General features: G+C 42.6%; 1 protein-coding gene across 3 annotated transcripts in view; it reads right to left on the bottom strand.

Moving 5' to 3' along the window:
• Window positions 1–18,179, bottom strand: part of LOC113902485 (multidrug resistance-associated protein 4-like) — a 157,691-nt gene that overhangs the window by 128,631 nt on the left and 10,881 nt on the right. For all 3 annotated transcript variants that reach the window (XM_027557822.1, XM_027557823.1, XM_027557821.1), the window contains exons 2-6: window positions 17,504–17,614; window positions 16,825–16,945; window positions 6,876–7,100; window positions 1,660–1,749; window positions 203–366 (exon numbers count right to left, since the gene is read on the bottom strand). In XM_027557822.1, the coding sequence (XP_027413623.1) occupies window positions 203–366; window positions 1,660–1,749; window positions 6,876–7,100; window positions 16,825–16,945; window positions 17,504–17,614 (711 nt within the window). The remainder of the gene's footprint in view (window positions 1–202; window positions 367–1,659; window positions 1,750–6,875; window positions 7,101–16,824; window positions 16,946–17,503; window positions 17,615–18,179) is intronic.

The raw sequence follows: 18,179 nt of genomic DNA, 5'->3' as shown, positions 1-18,179 counted from the left end.
TGAGTACCATCACCTTTCCCTCTTCACCATAAGCCTTCAGCTTAGGGCTGGAGCCTCCACTGGCTAAGCCTGAAGGCCCTACAATCCACATAAAGAAGAGACTAGAAAAAGGATTGGTTTTGTTTTTGAAGAAAAGCATCGAGCAAATGGTGAATGTTACCAAGCACATATCACCTAGTTTTTAAACCAGTGTTTCTCTTACCTGAGTGACGAGAACGAATTTCCAACACAGCTTTGCAAAAGCAGAAGAATAATGAGAACCGCCATCCCAGCAAGACAAGATATTCCTATTTCCATCCAGAGCAGGGCAGTCACTGCGATAGCCTGCAGTGGCCCCACCCACAGATAGTGCAAGAACATTGTAACCTTAAAAGAGAAACACAAAGCCTTCTTAGAACTGTATAAAATCAAAACCAGTAAGGACAAAGTGTAGAACAATCTGTTCTAAAGAAACAGGCAGGAATCTAAACAGAAATGATATCAGTGAGTTTTATACCTCATGATGAAGCAGAAATCCAAGTGTCCACCCCAGATGATGCCGTTCTGGGGCAGCACAGGGCCAGCCTCAGGGACGTGCCAGGGAGAACCCAACCAGTAGCACTGAAGGAAGATGTTGATTTTGTCCACAACACAGATGAGCTCAGGGCTTCCCCAAACTCTCTCTGTCCCAAAATTCAGCCCCCATCTCCATAGAAGAGCCTATATTATGGTACCTACCACACTCTCCAATATCTACTTGTGCATTTACCTTCCAGACAGTCTGTGGCCTTTCCAGTGCAGAAATTAAGGCTTATTCACCTTCAAATTAAGTAGAGGCCTTACATCATGTTTAATGAATAAATAATTGAAGGAGAAGTGAAAGTGTTAGTCTCTTAGTCATGCCCAATTTGCAACTCCATGGATTGTAGCCCACCAAGCTTCTCTGTCCATGGGATTTTCCCAGTCAAGAATGCTAGAGTGGATTGCCATTTCCTTCACCAGGGAATCTCCTGACCCAGAGATAGAAACCAGGCCTCCTGCATTGCAGGCAGACTCTTTACCACCTGAGCCACAAGGGAAGCCCCCAAACTTAAAGGTCAGGATCATCCAGGAAAGAGAAGTGGTCTATACAGACCTGACCAACAGCTACAACACTCTGGGTAACATGATTTATTCATAAAGTAAGTGTGAAATGGGTACGATGGGACAGCAGAGAGGAGGCTGTGTCTGACTGGGGACCACACACTTGGCATATTCCTCAAAGGCTCCCTATGCAGCAGGCACTGTACAGGGCACACAGAAAGAACAATCCCTTCCCACCAGGCCTACATCATCCAGAGGAGGAGGAAGACAATCCCACAACACCAACACCACGTACCAAGAAGGGCCACTCCAGGAGGACCCCTAGGAACACTAACCAAGCTGGGCAAGAACACTGTTGCCTGTCTATTACTAAGGTATGTTACAGACAATGTCAGAAAAATAAAACCCTCATCTACAGGACAACACATATTATCACATCTAAGCTGCACACAGAAAATGAGCATTGGATAAAGAGAACCCTTGTTTTATGTCCTCAACTGAACCCTGGCTGACACCAAACCCTGGCACCTGGCATCCCAATAAGCTAAATCCAGTGAGAACGATAGGGAATGGAAGAGGATCCCTCAGGCAGCTTACCTGATCAAACCTGTTCACATCGTTGGACAGCAGGTTGACTATTTGGCCTGTGGTGGTCTTCCCCATGGCTGAGCTACTCAGATGAAGTGACTGAAATGAGAGAAAGATATAGAGAATCGGATTTCTGCAGTGATACCAAGTCAGTCTGAGAACATAGCAAAATGGACTGTATTTTCATGGGGTCTTGTGTGGTGTCAGGATGAGCAGTATGATGCCTGAAAGCAGGGCTCTAGGGACCCTTGTTCATCCTTTGATGATTCAATGTGGCGCCAGCCCTGCCCACAAGGACAGCAAAGGGAGGAGCAGGAGACAGAAGGAAAACCCTCCACCCTGTTTCTCAGTGAACCTGGACCTGCCTGAAGGATAAAGAAATATAGATATAGACTTAGGGGTCAACCAAAGCAATTTTGAGCCAAAAACTAGACAGCATATTAAAAAGCAGAGACATCACTATGCCAACAATGGTCCATATAGTCAAAGCTATGGTCTTTTCAGTGGCCTGTACAGATGTGACAGTTGGACCATAAAGAAGGCTGAGCACCGAAGAATTAATGCTTTTGAAATGTGGTGTTGGAGAAGACTCTTGAGAGTCCCTTGGATAGCTAGGAGATTCAACCACTCAATCCTAAAGAAAATCAACCCTGAATATTCACTGGAAGGACAGATACTGAAGCTGGAGCTCCAATACTTTGGCCAACTGATGCCAAGAGTTGACAAACTGGAAAAGACCCTGATGCTGGGAAAGATTGAGGGCAGGAAGAAGAGGGAACAACAGAGGATGAGATGGTTGAATGGCATCCCTGACTCAATGGACATGAGTTTGAGCAAACTCCAGGAGACACTGAAGGACAGGGAAGGGTGGTGTGCTGCAGTCCACGGGGTCACAAAGAGCTGGACAGGACTGAGTGCCTGAACAACAACAACAGGATGAGAGTGGAGAGCCTGCCTCAAGGAAAGAGATTAGTACGAGGTGTGACATCATTTAAACACTTTGGTCTTAATTTCCTCATTCTAAAACTAACCAGTATAATATTCAAAACACTAATCCTGTGAGGAACCTGTGTTCTTAACGCCAGTCTGCTGACTTGACAAAAAGCACAGCCTATGCTGTATAATTCCTTCATTTGATAAAAGGCTCTGAAAAATTCCCTAGAGATCTGAGGAATCGGAACAGACCACCTTGAGCTGTTTCAACAGACCACCAGCTGTAGCCATCGATCCAAACAAAATGTCATGGTTCATAAAAATGTTCCATTTAGTCCTCAAGTTAAAATTGATATAGCCACAATGGAAGAGACTATGGCAGTTCCTCAAAAGACCAAACATGAAATTAACATATAGTAAAGCAATTTCACTTCTGAGAATGTATTCAAATTAAAGCATAAACTTGAACTGATTATTTGTGCACCATGTTCATAGCAGCACTATGTACAATAGTCAAAAGGTAGAAACAACTCAAATGTCCACTAACAGATGAATGGATACATACAATGTTGAATATACATGTAAAAGAATATGATTCGATCTTTATTTTTTTTTTTTTACTTTAATTTTTAATTTCAGATATACACATGCTCACCATCCTGAACCCTCCTCCCTCCCAACCTCCCCATACCATCCCCCTGGGCCTTCCCAGCGCACCAGCCCCAAGCATCCAGCATCGTGCACTGAACCTGGACTGGCATCTCGTTTCATACATGACATTTCACATGTTTCAATGCCATTCTCCCAAATCTTCCCACCCTCTCCCACAGAGTCCATAAGACTGTTCTATACATCAGTGTCTCTTTTGCTGTCTCGTATACAGGGTTATCGTTACCATCTTTCTAAATTCCATATATATGCGTTAGTATACTGTATTTATGTTTTTCCTTCTGGCTTACTTCACTCTGTATAATAGGCTCCAGTTTCATCCACCTCATTAGAACTGATTCAAATGTATTCTTTTTAATGGCTGAGTAATACTCCATTGTGTATATGTACCACTGCTTTCTTATCCATTCATCTGCTGATGGACATCTAGGTTGCTTCCATGTCCTGGCTATTATAAACAGTGCTGCAATGAACATTGGGGTACACGTGTCTCTTTCCCTTCTGGTTTCCTCAGTGTGTATGCCCAGCAGTGGGATTGCTGGATCATAAGGCAGTTCTATTTCCAGTTTTTTAAGGAATCTCCACACTGTTCTCCATAGTGGCTGTACCAGTCTGCATTCCCACCAACAGTGTAAGAGGGTTCCCTTTTCTCCACACCCTCTCCAGCATTTATTATTTGTAGACTTTTGGATCGCAGCCATTCTGACTGGTGTAAAATGGTACCTCATAGTGGTTTTGATTTGCATTTCTCTGATAAAGAGTGATGTTGAGCATCTTTTCAAGTGTTTGTTAGCCATCTGTATGTCTTCTTTGGAGAAATGTCTATTTAGATCTTTGGCCCACTTTTTGATTGGGTCATTTATTTTTCTGGAGTTGAGCTGTAGGAGTTGCTTGTATATTTTTGAGATTAGTTGTTTGTCGGTTGCTTCATTTGCTATTATTTTCTCCCATTCTGAAGGCTGTCTTTTCACCTTGCTAATAGTTTCCTTTGATGTGCAGAAGCTTTTAAGTTTAATTAGGTCCCATTTGTTTATTTTTGCTTTTATTTCCAATATTCTGGGAGGTGGGTCATAGAGGATCCTGCTGTGATGTATGTCAGAGAGTGTTTTGCCTATGTTCTCCTCTAGGAGTTTTATAGTTTCTGGTCTTATGTTGAGATCTTTAATCCATTTTGAGTTTATTTTTGTATATGGTGTTAGAAAGTGTTCTAGTTTCATTCTTTTACAAGTGGTTGACCAGATTTCCCAGCACCACTTGTTAAAGAGATTGTCTTTAATCCACTGTATATTCTTGCCTCCTTTGTCAAAGATAAGGTGTCCATATGTGCGTGGATTTATCTCTGGGCTTTCTATTTTGTTCCATTGATCTATATTTCTGTCTTTGTGCCAGTACCATACTGTCTTGATAACTGTGGCTTTGTAGTAGAGCCTGAAGTCAGGTAGGTTGATTCCTCCAGTTCCATGAAATTCCTCAAACAAGAATACTAGAGTGGGTTGCCATTTCCTTCTCCACTATACATGATACCTGTTCAAAATTACAAACTATGACTTTGAGCTTAGCAGCCATTCCATTTCCAACACCCGACCTGATTTCTCCTCAGGACCAGGCATCAGGAGGCAGGGCCTCAGCATGAACCACACATGTTCACAGGGGCCTTTCAGAGCCGCTTGGCAGCACCAGGTTTAGCCTAAGGAATTGGTCCACCTGTGACCTGCAAGAAGTGTCTTATTTCTGCATCTCAGTAGAAATCTACATGTAAGGCTGTGCACGAGGAAATTCCCATGTTTCTGGAATTTCAGGTTATGTATACAGTTTCTGACTTTGTAAAGAAACAATTGTTTTAGGCTAATTAAGCCAGTAAATGAACACTTTGGGAGATGTTTACATTCCCATAAGCAACATACAAGGTCAGATCAGATTCCCCAAAGGAGACATTCCAAAGTGTTAGCGGGAAGAGGGAAAAAACCAGAACAGTGGCTCACTTGTGCAGCAAAGAAAGAGCTTTGTTTGACTAAACCATCATCTCCAATCTAACTTAAGGTTTTCACACTGCAGTTCTGGTGAAATTTCCTGCATACTTATGGGAGCTAAGTATGATCTGGAAAGATGAACATCTAGCTAATTTGTGGGGACATCTGAGTATTTGTCTACTAAATGGCAGAAGGTGCAAGAGAATAAATAACAAAAATGATGAAGGCTGACAATGAAGACCCTTAACTGGAAGATATGTAACCCAAGGAGAAACTGGGCTCATGTGCCAAACACAGACAGTGAGATGCCAGGCCTCCGAGTCCACACAGTCCCGAGATTTAACAAGAGTCTGCTCAAGCAAAGATGGGAGAAGACATTCTACATTTTCCCCAGTAATGTATTTCCAAGAAATAGGAGCTCTAGATAAGTAACAAATAGGAAAAGAATCAATAATTTTCATTTAAATCTCCTGGTTTTAGCTTTCATTGAGGATTTTACTCATTTGTAATAAAATTAAATATATTTACTATGTGCAATTTGATGTTTTGATGTAAATAAACATTGGGAAATGGTTACAGTAGGAAAACAAATGAACGAACCCATCATCACACATAGTTATTCTTCTGTGTGTGTGGTGAGAACACTTAAAATCTATTCTCTCAGCAAATTTCAAGAATAAAATACAGCTAAATAAATTTTTTTTCCTAGAAAAAAACGAACAGCCCAGGGCAAAGAGATATGCAGGGTCAAGTTTATATAGAGCCCTTCAGTTCTTAACACTGTGGCAATTCCCTTGTGAAAACAGCTAAAATCCTTAATTCTTTTAAACTACTTAAGACTAGGTTAAACTATAGAATAATTCCATGGCGATTCTCAACACAAAATCACTGAACACACCAAGTCAGGTCTTATTAAAAGTGCTAAAATGCATACTAAAGAAAAAGGAAATATTGAATTAAGAAAATAACTTGAATGAATAGCAACAAATTCCCACCAAAATTACTAAAAGCTGCATAAGATTTCAAGTTTCATCCCAACATTCAGCTCTATTCTTTAATACCATTATAAAAAATCATAGCTATAGAATACAGCGAGAGAATCTATGTTTGGCATGGATTCCATTTATATTTTTCTTTAGTTCACACAATTACACTCAATATGTCTAGATGGGTCATTTAAACATATAATCATTCCCTTTCTCAAATACATTTTGTGCTCCTAGATTTAATTTCATAAATCCGATCAATGAAGTTTACTTTTAAATACAAAGTTGATGTAAAAGATGGTCTTAATGAACAACAAATTGCCACAAATACAGCTACAAGATTAAGGCATGAAAACACTGAAAACCAACTTGACACTTTTTATACTTATTTTTTAATTAGATTCCATTACAAGCTGCGTGGATATTACATAAAAACCTGTGGATAAAATTTATCAAAGGCAGCTCTGACCCGATCTCAATACAAAACTTTTCATTATTTACTGGTAAATTTTACTTAAATGACAACAACAAAATTGGCCTGATGCAAATAGCAAGCTTCTCTAGGAAGGTGTAAATTATCCCAGTTACAAGATGTTTAATTTACAGAGAACTAAATGTTCCTGATGCTTCAGGAGAGGAACACACTGTGGTACCGAGCGACACTCACCTTGCGGTAGATCATACGGCACACCGCTACTCTCAGCCTCATGCCCACGCGCTGCATGTGGTAGAAGCACAAGTGGTGCAGAACGGCCCACACGAGCACGCAGGCGCTCAGCCCCGCCGCGTAGCCATAGGCTTCGTGCAAAGCGGCAGAATTGTCGGGATCATAGTTTTCGACATAACTAATAATTTTGCCCAAAAATATGGGCAGAACTACTTTGGTGCCTTCCTGAAAGAAAAAAAGCCTTAATTAGAAATACAAGTCATGCCAGTTTTTCTTAACACAAGCTGTACTTTTATTGTTAGCATGTTAAAAAGCCATCTTAACAAAATGCTACATTCATGGCTAACCTAAAAGAAAAATACACAGATCTACTCTCTCCAGTAAGACAAGCAGACAACAGTTTTAACATAAGTCAAAATCTTACATTCAAAGACAATAAAGCCTTAGTATTGGGTTGCCCAACAAGTTCTTTCAGTTTTTAAGTAAAAGACACATTTTTCATTTTCACCAAGAACTTTGTTGAACAACGTATTCAAAATTCTGTTCCACTATCTCCTGCCATTTTTCAGGAAATCTGATAATTCCATCTTCCCAAAACTTTATATCTTTTTGAGCAAAGAACGATTTCAGGTGCCTTTTACAGTCTTCCTGGGAATTAAATCTTTTTTCATTAAGAGAATTTTGTAAAAAACAAAATAAACAGAAACCCGAAGGAGCAGTGTCTGGTGAATATGGCAGTTGAGTCAGAACTTCCAAGCCAAGCTGTAACAGTTTTTGCCTGGTCATCAAAGAAACATGCGGTCTTACATTATCCTGATGGAAGATGATTCATTTTCTGTTGAATAATTCCAACACATTTCATCAAGTGCTGCTTTAAGTTGGCCTAACTGGGAGAAGTACTCATTGGAATTAACTGTTTGGTTTTCTGGAAGGAGGTCATAATAGAGGACTCCCTTCCAGTCCCACCATATACACACCACCTTCTCTTGATGAAGACTGTACTTTGGTGTGGTTGGTGGTGGTTCATTTCACTTACCCAGTGATATCTTTCATTCCACATTAGTGTACAGTATCCACTTTTCATTGCCCATCACAATTTGTTTTTAAAAAGGAGCATTTTTTTAATAGTTACATTTCAGTAGAGAATTGCATACAGAAATAACAGTCAAGAAGATTTTTCTTTTTTTCCCTCGCTTAACTTAGGTGGAAACCAAGCATCAAAGTGATTAATATAACCAAGATGGTGAAATGACTTTCAAGGGTTTTTTTTTTTTTTGGATATTTTGAGTATGTTGGCTATCTCCCACAGGATATAACATTGATTGTTCTCAATCAATCTCAATTAATGTCTAGATTTGATCTCTATCAACTTTAACTGGTCAACTCGACAGTAAAACATCATCCACCAAGAAATCTCCAACACAAACCTATTTTTTTTTCTTTTTTTGCTGTGTTGGGTCTTCATTGCAGTGTGCAGGCTTCTCTAGTTGGAAAGCGCCAGCATAGTTGCCCTGAGGCATGTGATATCTTAGTTCCGCGACCAGGGATCAAATCCATGACCCCTGCATTGGAAGGCAGACTCTTAACCACTGGACAACCAGGGAAGTCCTCTGACAGGTTTGTTTTTGATAGCTCTCTTCTGTCTGTAAAATGTTGAGGAACCCACAAGAGGAAGAGAAGGAGAAGAATCCCAAACTCAAATCACAAAGCATAACTAAAAAGCATTTTCTGCTCAACTAACTAGTGCCTGATCAGATTATTTACAGAAAGCTGACCCCATCTCTCAAAAGGATATGACACTTAAGTCCTAAACATCTGTCTTTTCTACACACACATGTTCACAGGCCTTAATACCTGCCTTACCTCCCACAAGGTCATAGGAGCTTTCATCTACTCCAGAGAAGAGAAGACTGTTTACTGGAAGAATTATGAGTAAGATGACCATATCAGAGGAAGATGACCAGTTCTCAAAAACACAAAGGCTCAATGTTACATTTCTAGGAAGCCTAATCATTCACCCCTGGAGGCACTAAGAGCTTAAGAAGAGCCCCTCATAGATTGTAAAACACACTGTTGATACAGTTTACTGAGATAGAAGTCTGGAGACTTATACAGAGAAGCAAAAAGTCAAACTACACATGGCAGTCCCAGCCCAGATATGATCAAGGGAAGCCCAGTGCTGCACGCTACAAACCTGGGGCTCTCCACCAGAAGCCCAGTGGTAACACCTGCCATCCCCAAATGCCCTAAAACTGTGATTCTCTTTGGAAATCACTGCTGTCTGTTCAGTTCAGTCTCTCAGTCATGTCCAACTCTTTGTGACCCCATGGACTACAGCTTGCCAGGCTTCCCTTTCTATCACCAACCCTTGAGCCTGCTCAAACTGATGTCAGTGATGTCATCCACCTATCTCATCCTCTGTCATCCCCTTCTCCTCCTGCCTTCAATCTTTCCCAGCATCAGGGTCTTTTCAAGTGAGTCAGTTCTTCGTAATAGGTGGCCAAAATATTGGAGTTTCAGCTTCAGCATCAGTCCTTCCAATGAATATTCAGGATGGATTTCCTTTAGGATAGACTGGTTGGATCTCCTTGCAGTCCAAGGGACTCTCAAGACTATTCTCCAACACCACAGTTCAAAAGCATCAATTCTTCAGTGCTCAGCTTTCTTTATAGTCCAACTCTCACATCCATACATAACTACTGGAAAACCACAGCTTTGACTAGATGGACCTTTGTTGGGTGTTACTCAGCTGTCTGCTACTCATCTATTTGATCCTAATATCATTTCAATTACAGGAGGAGTAAGGAGTAATATCACCCATCTAAAAGAATACTAATAAATGCAAGAAATTCAGCAAAAAAGAGTGCAAAATAAAGGCAGGTCATTACTGCCTAAGTGTCTGGGTTTATCTGCTGAGAGACAGTCTTTAATAACCCAGGTGAGCAAACAGCCTCACTAAGGAGTAATGCCAGTCCATGGCCTATAGCTTCTACTCTTCTGTCTATTCTGGATACTAATCCTCAACTAGTGAGGAATAAAACAGCTGAGAAAATATTCCCTATCAAACTTGAAACTAACCAAATTAAAACGTTCTGGATAAGCAGGCACAAGATCAAAAGTTGTTCCCTCAAACTCTTCATCTTTAACGTCAGTCTAAGTTTGATTTGTGAATATTCTTTCCACAAACCAATTCAGAATAGAGTTATTACATCTTCATAGGAATTCTTCACAACTATGAAATCATGAAAGATTTTTTAAAAGAGTCTATTATAATACAACATTTGATAAAGATTCTACAAGAATCTGAGAGTCTCTAGGGCAGACATTTCTTGGTAGAGTCCTTGGTATTCAGCCTCCTGAAAGCACTTGACTTTGGGCCCCATTTCCTGCTTCTTAGGGGAACTTCTCACAGGATTAAGTGCTAAAATTTCCCTACTCATTATAGTTTCTCCATTACATTTCCACACATACTTAAAAGGTTTCTTACCCAACTCCACCAATTCTGCTTCACAGGAAAAATTAAAAAACACAGAAAACAGAAACAAGCTATATCAGACAAAGAAAAAATGCTTGAGTGAAATATATAAGCAGGAAAAATGAGCTTGTGGGAAAAATGAAGGGGCAATTTACCTTCAGAAATGGGAGAACAGGTGACAAACAGCAGAGCTGAGACAGATCCAGAGCTAAGGATGAAAATCAGTGAATCTGGGAAAATAATAACATTAGGATGCTAAATATAACTTTACTCCTCCTGACACAGTGGTCTTCATCCTGACTGTACCTTAGCATCACCTAGGAGGCGTGAAGAGCACTCTGAGGCCTAAAGCCAAGCCTCCAGAAACTGGGTTAGGTCAACTGATTAAGGATGGACCCTGAAGTTCCCTCTGCCTGGAAGATTCTGGATGTAGAATCTCATCCCATGGAAACATCTGCTATTATCCTGCATCATCATGGCATCTGGGCCTCGAGGAGCCATGAACCTGCTTTGAAGGACTTACAAGTACCACAGAAGGTTTTATGCTGAGTTCCGTGTTACATATCATACTTCTAAGAAAATTTCTTATGAACCCAAATTCTTGAGACTCCAAATATGAAATTCAGACCTTTCATTCGAAACACGGGAAAAAAATAAATGTTTATAAAATAAGTATTTACAAAATTAAAATATGAATCAAATTTGTAATGTTATATCTAATGAGGGAGAAGAATTAGAATGGAACAAGGATACCAGTCTTCTTTAAAAATAGCCTCTTCTGTTGATTTGACTTTGGAATTGTGAAAACATTATACAGAATTATAAAACAATGAAGTTTTCAAAATCAATTCATAAAATTTCAGAGTAAAATAAAACAAAAACTATATCCATCCAGTAGGTTGGCAGTTATACAATGCTGCTGCTGCTGCTAAGTCGCTTCAGTCGTGTCCGACTCTGTGTGACCCCAGAGACGGCAGCCCACCAGGCTCCTACGTCCCTGGCAATCTTCAGGCAAGAACACTGGAGTGGGTTGCCATTTCCTTCTCCAATGCATGAAAGTAAAAAAGTGAAAAGTGAAAGTGAAGTTGCTCAGTCACATCTCACTCTTAGTGACCCCATGGACTGCAACCCATCAGGCTCCTCTGTCCATGGGATTTTCCAGGCAAGAGTACTGGAGTGGGGTGCCATTGCCTTCTCTGGCAGTTATACAATAAAGAACTGTTAAAAGTGGTTTAAAAAAAAATTGAAAACACATTCCCTGTGTGATATGCCTATCTAAGAACAATATGAACAGCAACAACAAAAACAACAACAATATGCTTTCAAAAGTCACATTATGGTTAATAGTGTTGATATTATAAGATTTTAAAATGAATAATTATGTTAGTATCATTGAGAACTGGGATTCGCTGAAGTTGCTCAGTCGTGTCTGACTCTTTGTGGCCCCAGGAACTATAGCCTGCCAGACTCCTCTATCCATGGAATTTTTCAGGCAAGAATACTGGAGTGGGTTGCCATGCCCTCCTCAAGGGCACCTCCCCAACCCAAGGATAGAACCTAGGTCTCCCACACTGCAGGGAGACTCTTTACCATCTGAGCCACCATTAGGCATGGCAGAAAAGAGAAAAGATGATGAGAGGAAAAGAGATACCAATCTAAGCGTAAAAAGATAAAGTACAAGCACTACTGCCCTGAATCCGATTTCGACTGGAAATACCCATATAAACTCAAGGTCTGTTTACTACAAAAAATGTGTAATATCTTTGTCCAGTGAAAAAGCTGAGAAACAATAGCCAACTCAACAGCAGTGAACACCCCTAGTGCCCAGACCATAGTTTCTAAATACCATTTCCCATGAGAAGGAGCCATGGCTGCTTGGAGAAATGGAGATTCCAGGGCTGGGCCAAATTTGTACTTAAAGATGCACAGCTTCTTTTGTGTAACCATAAATCAGAACCTTCTCATCACACCAGAAAGTGAAAAATTAGCAAAGATTTCTACAGTTTGCACAAAAGACAGGAGTCCTGGGAAGAGACCTATTCTATTCTTAATGGCAGAGGCTGTTTCACAAAGGGCTTAGAAAACTCACTGCTGTTTACAGGCCATCATGGCAGAACAAGAACTCTTAAGAAAAGTCACTTCTAGAAGCCAACTTTCCTGTACAGTAATTAAAAGTTTCACTTCTAAGCAGAATTTTGAATTTGTCACCATTATGAAAGTAATCTTTTTAAAGAAGTCACCTATTTCCTTGACTTATTAAAGATAATGGATTGAGGGGGATTGGAGAATGAGTGAAATAGGTGAGGGAGATGAAGAGGCACAAATTTCCAGTTATGGGAATGTAATTTACAACATAGGAAATACAGTCAATAACACTGGAATAACTTTGTATGGTGACAGAGGGTAACTAGACTGATCAGGGTGATCATTTTATAATGTAAAAATAATATTGAATTACTATGCTATACACTAGAAACTAATATAATATTTTAAGTCAATCATCCTTCAATTTTTTTAAAAAAGTTTTCAATGAGACAGTAAAAATACAGTGTTTTTTTTTTTTTTTTTTTTAATGAATTGAAAAGTACCACCCTCATATACGTCTCAAGGTCGTCACTGTGGATATTACTGACACCTAATGGCTAATGCTACGCTCTCAGGAACCAGCAGGGTGCACACAGCAGGTCTGCTCTGCAGGTCCCTGTCTGCTTGGCTCAATGCCCCCTCCTCCTCTCCCTTGGTGCGTGATCCTTGGTGGTTGCTTTGAGCCCACAGTATCTCTGCCACTAGCAGCCACTCCTCAGCTTCCCGGGTTAAGCAGAAGTGAGGGACACATGGAAGAAAGGGTTGGGAAATAAATGCAAAGACCACCCAGCTCTTGGGGGAACCAGCCCTGAGTCCAGGCACAAAGCTCACTTTGGAACACAGAGGATTCTGCTTACTCCCTGCCCATCAGTTGAGCTCCCAAGTGAAGATTTACACAAATATGTGCCTTCCTATAGCCTCTACCTAAAACCGACACAACCAGCAAAAGTGGCCTTGGACAAAGGTCAGTGATTAGACAAGGCCAGCCATTTCTAAGGTTCCCACAAAGAGGACATAAACCCTGGTCACTCCTCCCCACTCAGGGTAGGGAGTGAGTGAAACCACTGAGGCTCTTCAGTTCAGTTCAGTCACTCAGTCCTGTCTGACTCTTTGCAACCCTATGGACCGCAGCATGCCAGGCCTCCCTGTTCATCACCAACTCCCGGAGTTTACCCAAACCCATGTCCATTGAGTCAGTGATGCCATCCAGCCATCTCATCCTCTGTCATCCCCTTCTCTTCCTGCCCCCAATCCTTCCCAGCATTAGGGTCTTTTCCAATGAGTCAACTTCACATGGAGTGGCCAAAGTACTAGAGTTTCAGCTTCAATATCAGTCCTTCCAATGAATACCTAAGACTAATATCCTTTAGGATGGACTGGTTGGATCTTCTTGCAGTCCAAGGGACTCTCAAGAGTCTTCTCCAACACCACAGTTCAAAAGCATCAATTCTTCGACACTCAGCTTTCTTCACCGTCCAAATCCCACATCCATACATGACTACTGGAAAAACCATAGCCTTGACTAGATGGACCTTTGTTGGCACTTCAAGGTAACCCCATTTACACACCAGCAAGTGGACACCTCATCTCTCAGAGAGAAGCCCTGATGACCTGGGGGGGTGGTCTCTGTGTCTCTGGTCCAGGAAGAGTCTTTAGGATCCTCCTATCCACCCTGAGGGCCCCAGGCAGGCAGAGACCTGTTCTCCTTCTCCTCACCCAAGATCCCCATGAAAGTACACACAGGGGCCAGGTGTGCTAGGAACTCGCTGGCTGTTCTGTTCTAATTAGGGGTGACCTGCACGTGCTCCAGGTTGAACATTAGCCTGGTACTTGCTTCTCCAAGCATTATGGGCACTCCTCAATTCTCACAGGACAGAGGTTTCACACTTTGAAATCCTAACCCTTAAAGCCTCGCCCTAGACTGGTTTCACCCTGCCTCTTCCCACTGGTGCTGCCAGGAGTGCCTGCACTGTGGTGGGTCACAGCACTGTCTGGGAACCATGGGTGACCCATGAGTCATTCTGTGCACCAGAGGAATTAAAAGAGGGCAGGAGGTCAAAAGTAATGTGTCCATGTTTTAGAGAGTCCTGAGCTGAGTTTAGATATTCTGCTATCTAAAATTGTCACCACATAGGGATGGTAATGAGGGCAAGGTTAAAGGGCTCCTGGTCTATCTGAACACAGCATGATGTTGCTTCTAGCATCAATATTCTAGTCAAATCTGGCACCCAGGGGACATGGTCACCTGAACTCTACCCTCATTTACGATCCCAAATCTGACTTCCTGCTCCAGGAAGTTCTTAGCATCCTATTTATTATCTTTAGACAATATTCAGGATGCATGTGTCTGACACTATGAATACAAAGCTCTAAAGACAAGCCTTTCTGACCCTGGATGAGCTCTCAGGCATTGAGGTGAACAGGCTCATAAGTCAGAGTACCCGAAGTGGAACCTCAATTTGTTCTTTATGCTCCGTGTGACCAGGGGCATCCTATGTAACTACTTGGACTTAGAGTCCTCTCTTCTAAAATGGGGGTAAAATGAAACCTACAACTTCATTGAGTTAGCCCAAGGAATAAGAGTGATATTACACATACTGTGCCCACAGCAGTTCCTGATACATAACGTATTTTGAGTACTTACCATTGTTCCTACTGCACTACTAATAGTACTGCTGCTGCCACCACCATGACTACTGAGTAGGAGCCCCTGTTACTGCTACTGGAACTTCTAGTACTACAGAGAATGAGCTCCCTTGAAATGACCTTGTTTTCAAGGTCCTCGACTCCCCACTTCTCTGCCATGACCACCCCACAACCAGCCCCAGGGGCTGGGGCTCTACCAACTGACACCTGACACAGGCCCCAGGCCTGGCGTTCCTGGATCTGCAGCAGGAAGTGTTACTAGGGCTGGACAACTTTGAAATAAACACTCCAGCCCGCCCTTCACAAGGCACTGCAGCATCTCGGTGGCCAGAGCCCTGTCTAAGGTGGCACTCTGCCCCACACACCTGCCCCACCCTCTGGCACAATGGTCAACCCACCTTTGTCATCAACAAGAACTCCATCTCCCAGGACCACCCAGTCACCTGGGAGCTGACAGATTCTGTCTCTCCAGTTGTGTGCGTCAGACTTCACTTGCCCACCTGCCCACTGCCCGCAGTGCCCTTCAGTACAACACAGCCTTTAAATAAGAGCCATGCCACCCACCTTTAAACCACTTGGCCCCCCACCTCACCCCCAACACTATGGACTGATGACAGCTCACACCTTCTCCACCTAAAACACCCCTTTCACAGCAACTGCATCTTCCATCCCTCCTGCCCTCACACACTCACACGCCGCCCGTGTCCCTAAGGCAGCACTAAGGGACCACGGAAAGCACAAGCCACCCAGGGGGGTCTGCAGCAGACCCCCAGCAGGCTCAGCCAGAACAGGGTGCTGATGGCACTGTGTCCCCAGGTGGACTGTCTCACTGGGGGATCTCGACCCAGGATCTTCAGGGTCATGGAGGTCACTGACCTCACAGCTTTCTGCCTTTGGTTTTCTCCTGCACATCCTCTCCTAGACCCTCTGCCAATGCCAGGATACTAAGACACTCCTTTCAAACACCAAACCACCTCAACAGTCAGGACTGAAACCAGCACAGATGGTGCATGGATTCTCCACGATTCATGGTGAAGCTGGAGCTCCTCCCCACAGGGGTCTCTGACCTGGATGACTTGGCCCATGGGGAGGGAGCAGCCCAGGGAATGGTGTGCTCTTGGAGCTCTGGCAGCTCCTGCCCAGATGAAGGGCCCCGGGTCCTGTTCCACTGGAATGGGAGAGGTAATGATCCCTTCTTGGGAGAGCATTTTTCAGATGTGTCCTGGGCAAGCTAACAATTGCTTGCTGAGTGACTATAAAATGTCTTAGGTTTTCAGCTCAGGTCCAAGTTTACTTCCTCCAAACCAGGAGGCAAATATTCCTTGAGGTTGTAGGATCTTCTTTTTCTCAAGGATCACTTTTAGCATTTATATCATTTACTGAGCACTAACAATGTCTTAGTATGGTATAAAATGTCAGTGCCATCCTTCCACAATACTATGTTTTAACTGGTTAAAAGAAAAATATTGCCTTAGCAAAAAGTTCATTCAAGTTTTGCCAAAAGCTGTTATGGGAAATCTGAAAGAATTTTTCTGCCAACCCAATAGTAATCCCCTGGAGAATTTGTCTTTAAGCACCTGTCCATTCTAAAAGTAAATACAACCGCTGAACTACATCCTGATTCACAGAGAAGTTTTAACTTCAGACATGAAAGCTCTGTCCTCTCTCGTCCCCATCTCATCCATCTCAGTACTGATCTGCATACACTGAGAAGTTAATGCACAGTTAAGTAAAAACTTTTACCTCAAGAAATATAAGTAGTCCCAAAGCAAAATATAATTTCCAGTAACACTTGATGATTGTTTTCATTAAAGAAGGCTTCCGTGCGTCTTTCTGGGTTCTCAAAATTTCTCGATCCCAGTACCTGCGATGAGAAACAGAGCACAGTGAAGAAGAGCCCTGCTACAGGTAAAACAGGGGAGAGGGCAGAGCAGAAGACAAGCCTTCACTACAGGGCACTTTGCAGCTGCCCCATAGATGCTGGCTAATGGGTCACAGGGCGCCTGAAGGATGAGCAGTGTAGACTGAAGCACCAGTAAAAGCACCAGACCAGGTTTTGAGGGAAAAGTCCCAGTCTCAGAAAAAAAGTTCCTGCCAAGCTTTGCTGGACTCACAGATCATGAGCAGCTCATGGGGGCAGACACCCTCCTCCAGGGGCCCCACCTCCAGGGACAGAGCTCAGCCTCCAGGGCCATAGCTTCGGGCTCCCTCCACGTCCACAGGTGCACAGGGAACATGGGCTCCCCCAGCCTCCAAAGTGGGCTAAGCCTGGGGTCAGCCTGAGGGTGTGTGTGTGCAGTGTCAGGGGAGAAGGCTCCAGAGAACACAGTGGAAGGCAAAGTGCACCCCCCAACACACACACCTTTAGCCCCATGTGGAAATTCTCCCTCTCCCTCCCCTTCTCCCTGCTGCCTGTGCTCACCCTTGCAGCTCTTCTCCAAGGCGCTGGGAGCGATCTTCTGGAAGCACTGAGTACAAGTCATCTTGTTTTAATTTCCGTTCATAACCAATTTTAAACAAGGGGTTTAGCCACCTGTTAAAAATTAAGAGGACAATGACATATCTAAATTACACAGCTCTAATTAGAATCCTACAGTGATGGGCTTTGTTAATAATTAGACATGTGTTTACACACTCACACACAGACACATACACACTCCCTAATTCTGTAGGCTGAGAGGCCCCAGAAGCAATGACACACTGGTAGCAAAGAGCATTCCAGCCCCACTTTCTTGGGGTTTTGTTTAACATACACAATTACAATTTTTTTTCTTGTGGGAAGGACCTTTAAGGTCTACTCTCTTATCACCTTTCAAGTATTCAATACAGTAGGATTAACTATAGTCACCAGACTGGATATTACACCTTCATGAAAGTGCAAGTTGCTCAGTCGTGTCCAACTCTTTGCGACCCGGTCGACTATGGAGTTCATGGAATTTTCTAGGCCAGAATACTGGAGTGGGTAGCCTTTCCCTTCTTCAGGGGATCTTCCCAACCCAGGGATCAAACTCGGGTCTCTCGCGTTGTAGGCGGGAATTCCATGAAATGTATAGTCCATGGGGTTGCAAAGAGTCGGACATGACAGAGGGACTTTCACT

This window comes from Bos indicus x Bos taurus, chromosome 12 (genome assembly GCF_003369695.1).
Source record: "Bos indicus x Bos taurus breed Angus x Brahman F1 hybrid chromosome 12, Bos_hybrid_MaternalHap_v2.0, whole genome shotgun sequence".
Classification (NCBI taxonomy): domain Eukaryota; kingdom Metazoa; phylum Chordata; class Mammalia; order Artiodactyla; family Bovidae; genus Bos; species Bos indicus x Bos taurus.
The sequence above is the reverse complement of the archived record's forward strand: the minus strand, read 5'-3'. Positions and strand labels throughout refer to the sequence as shown.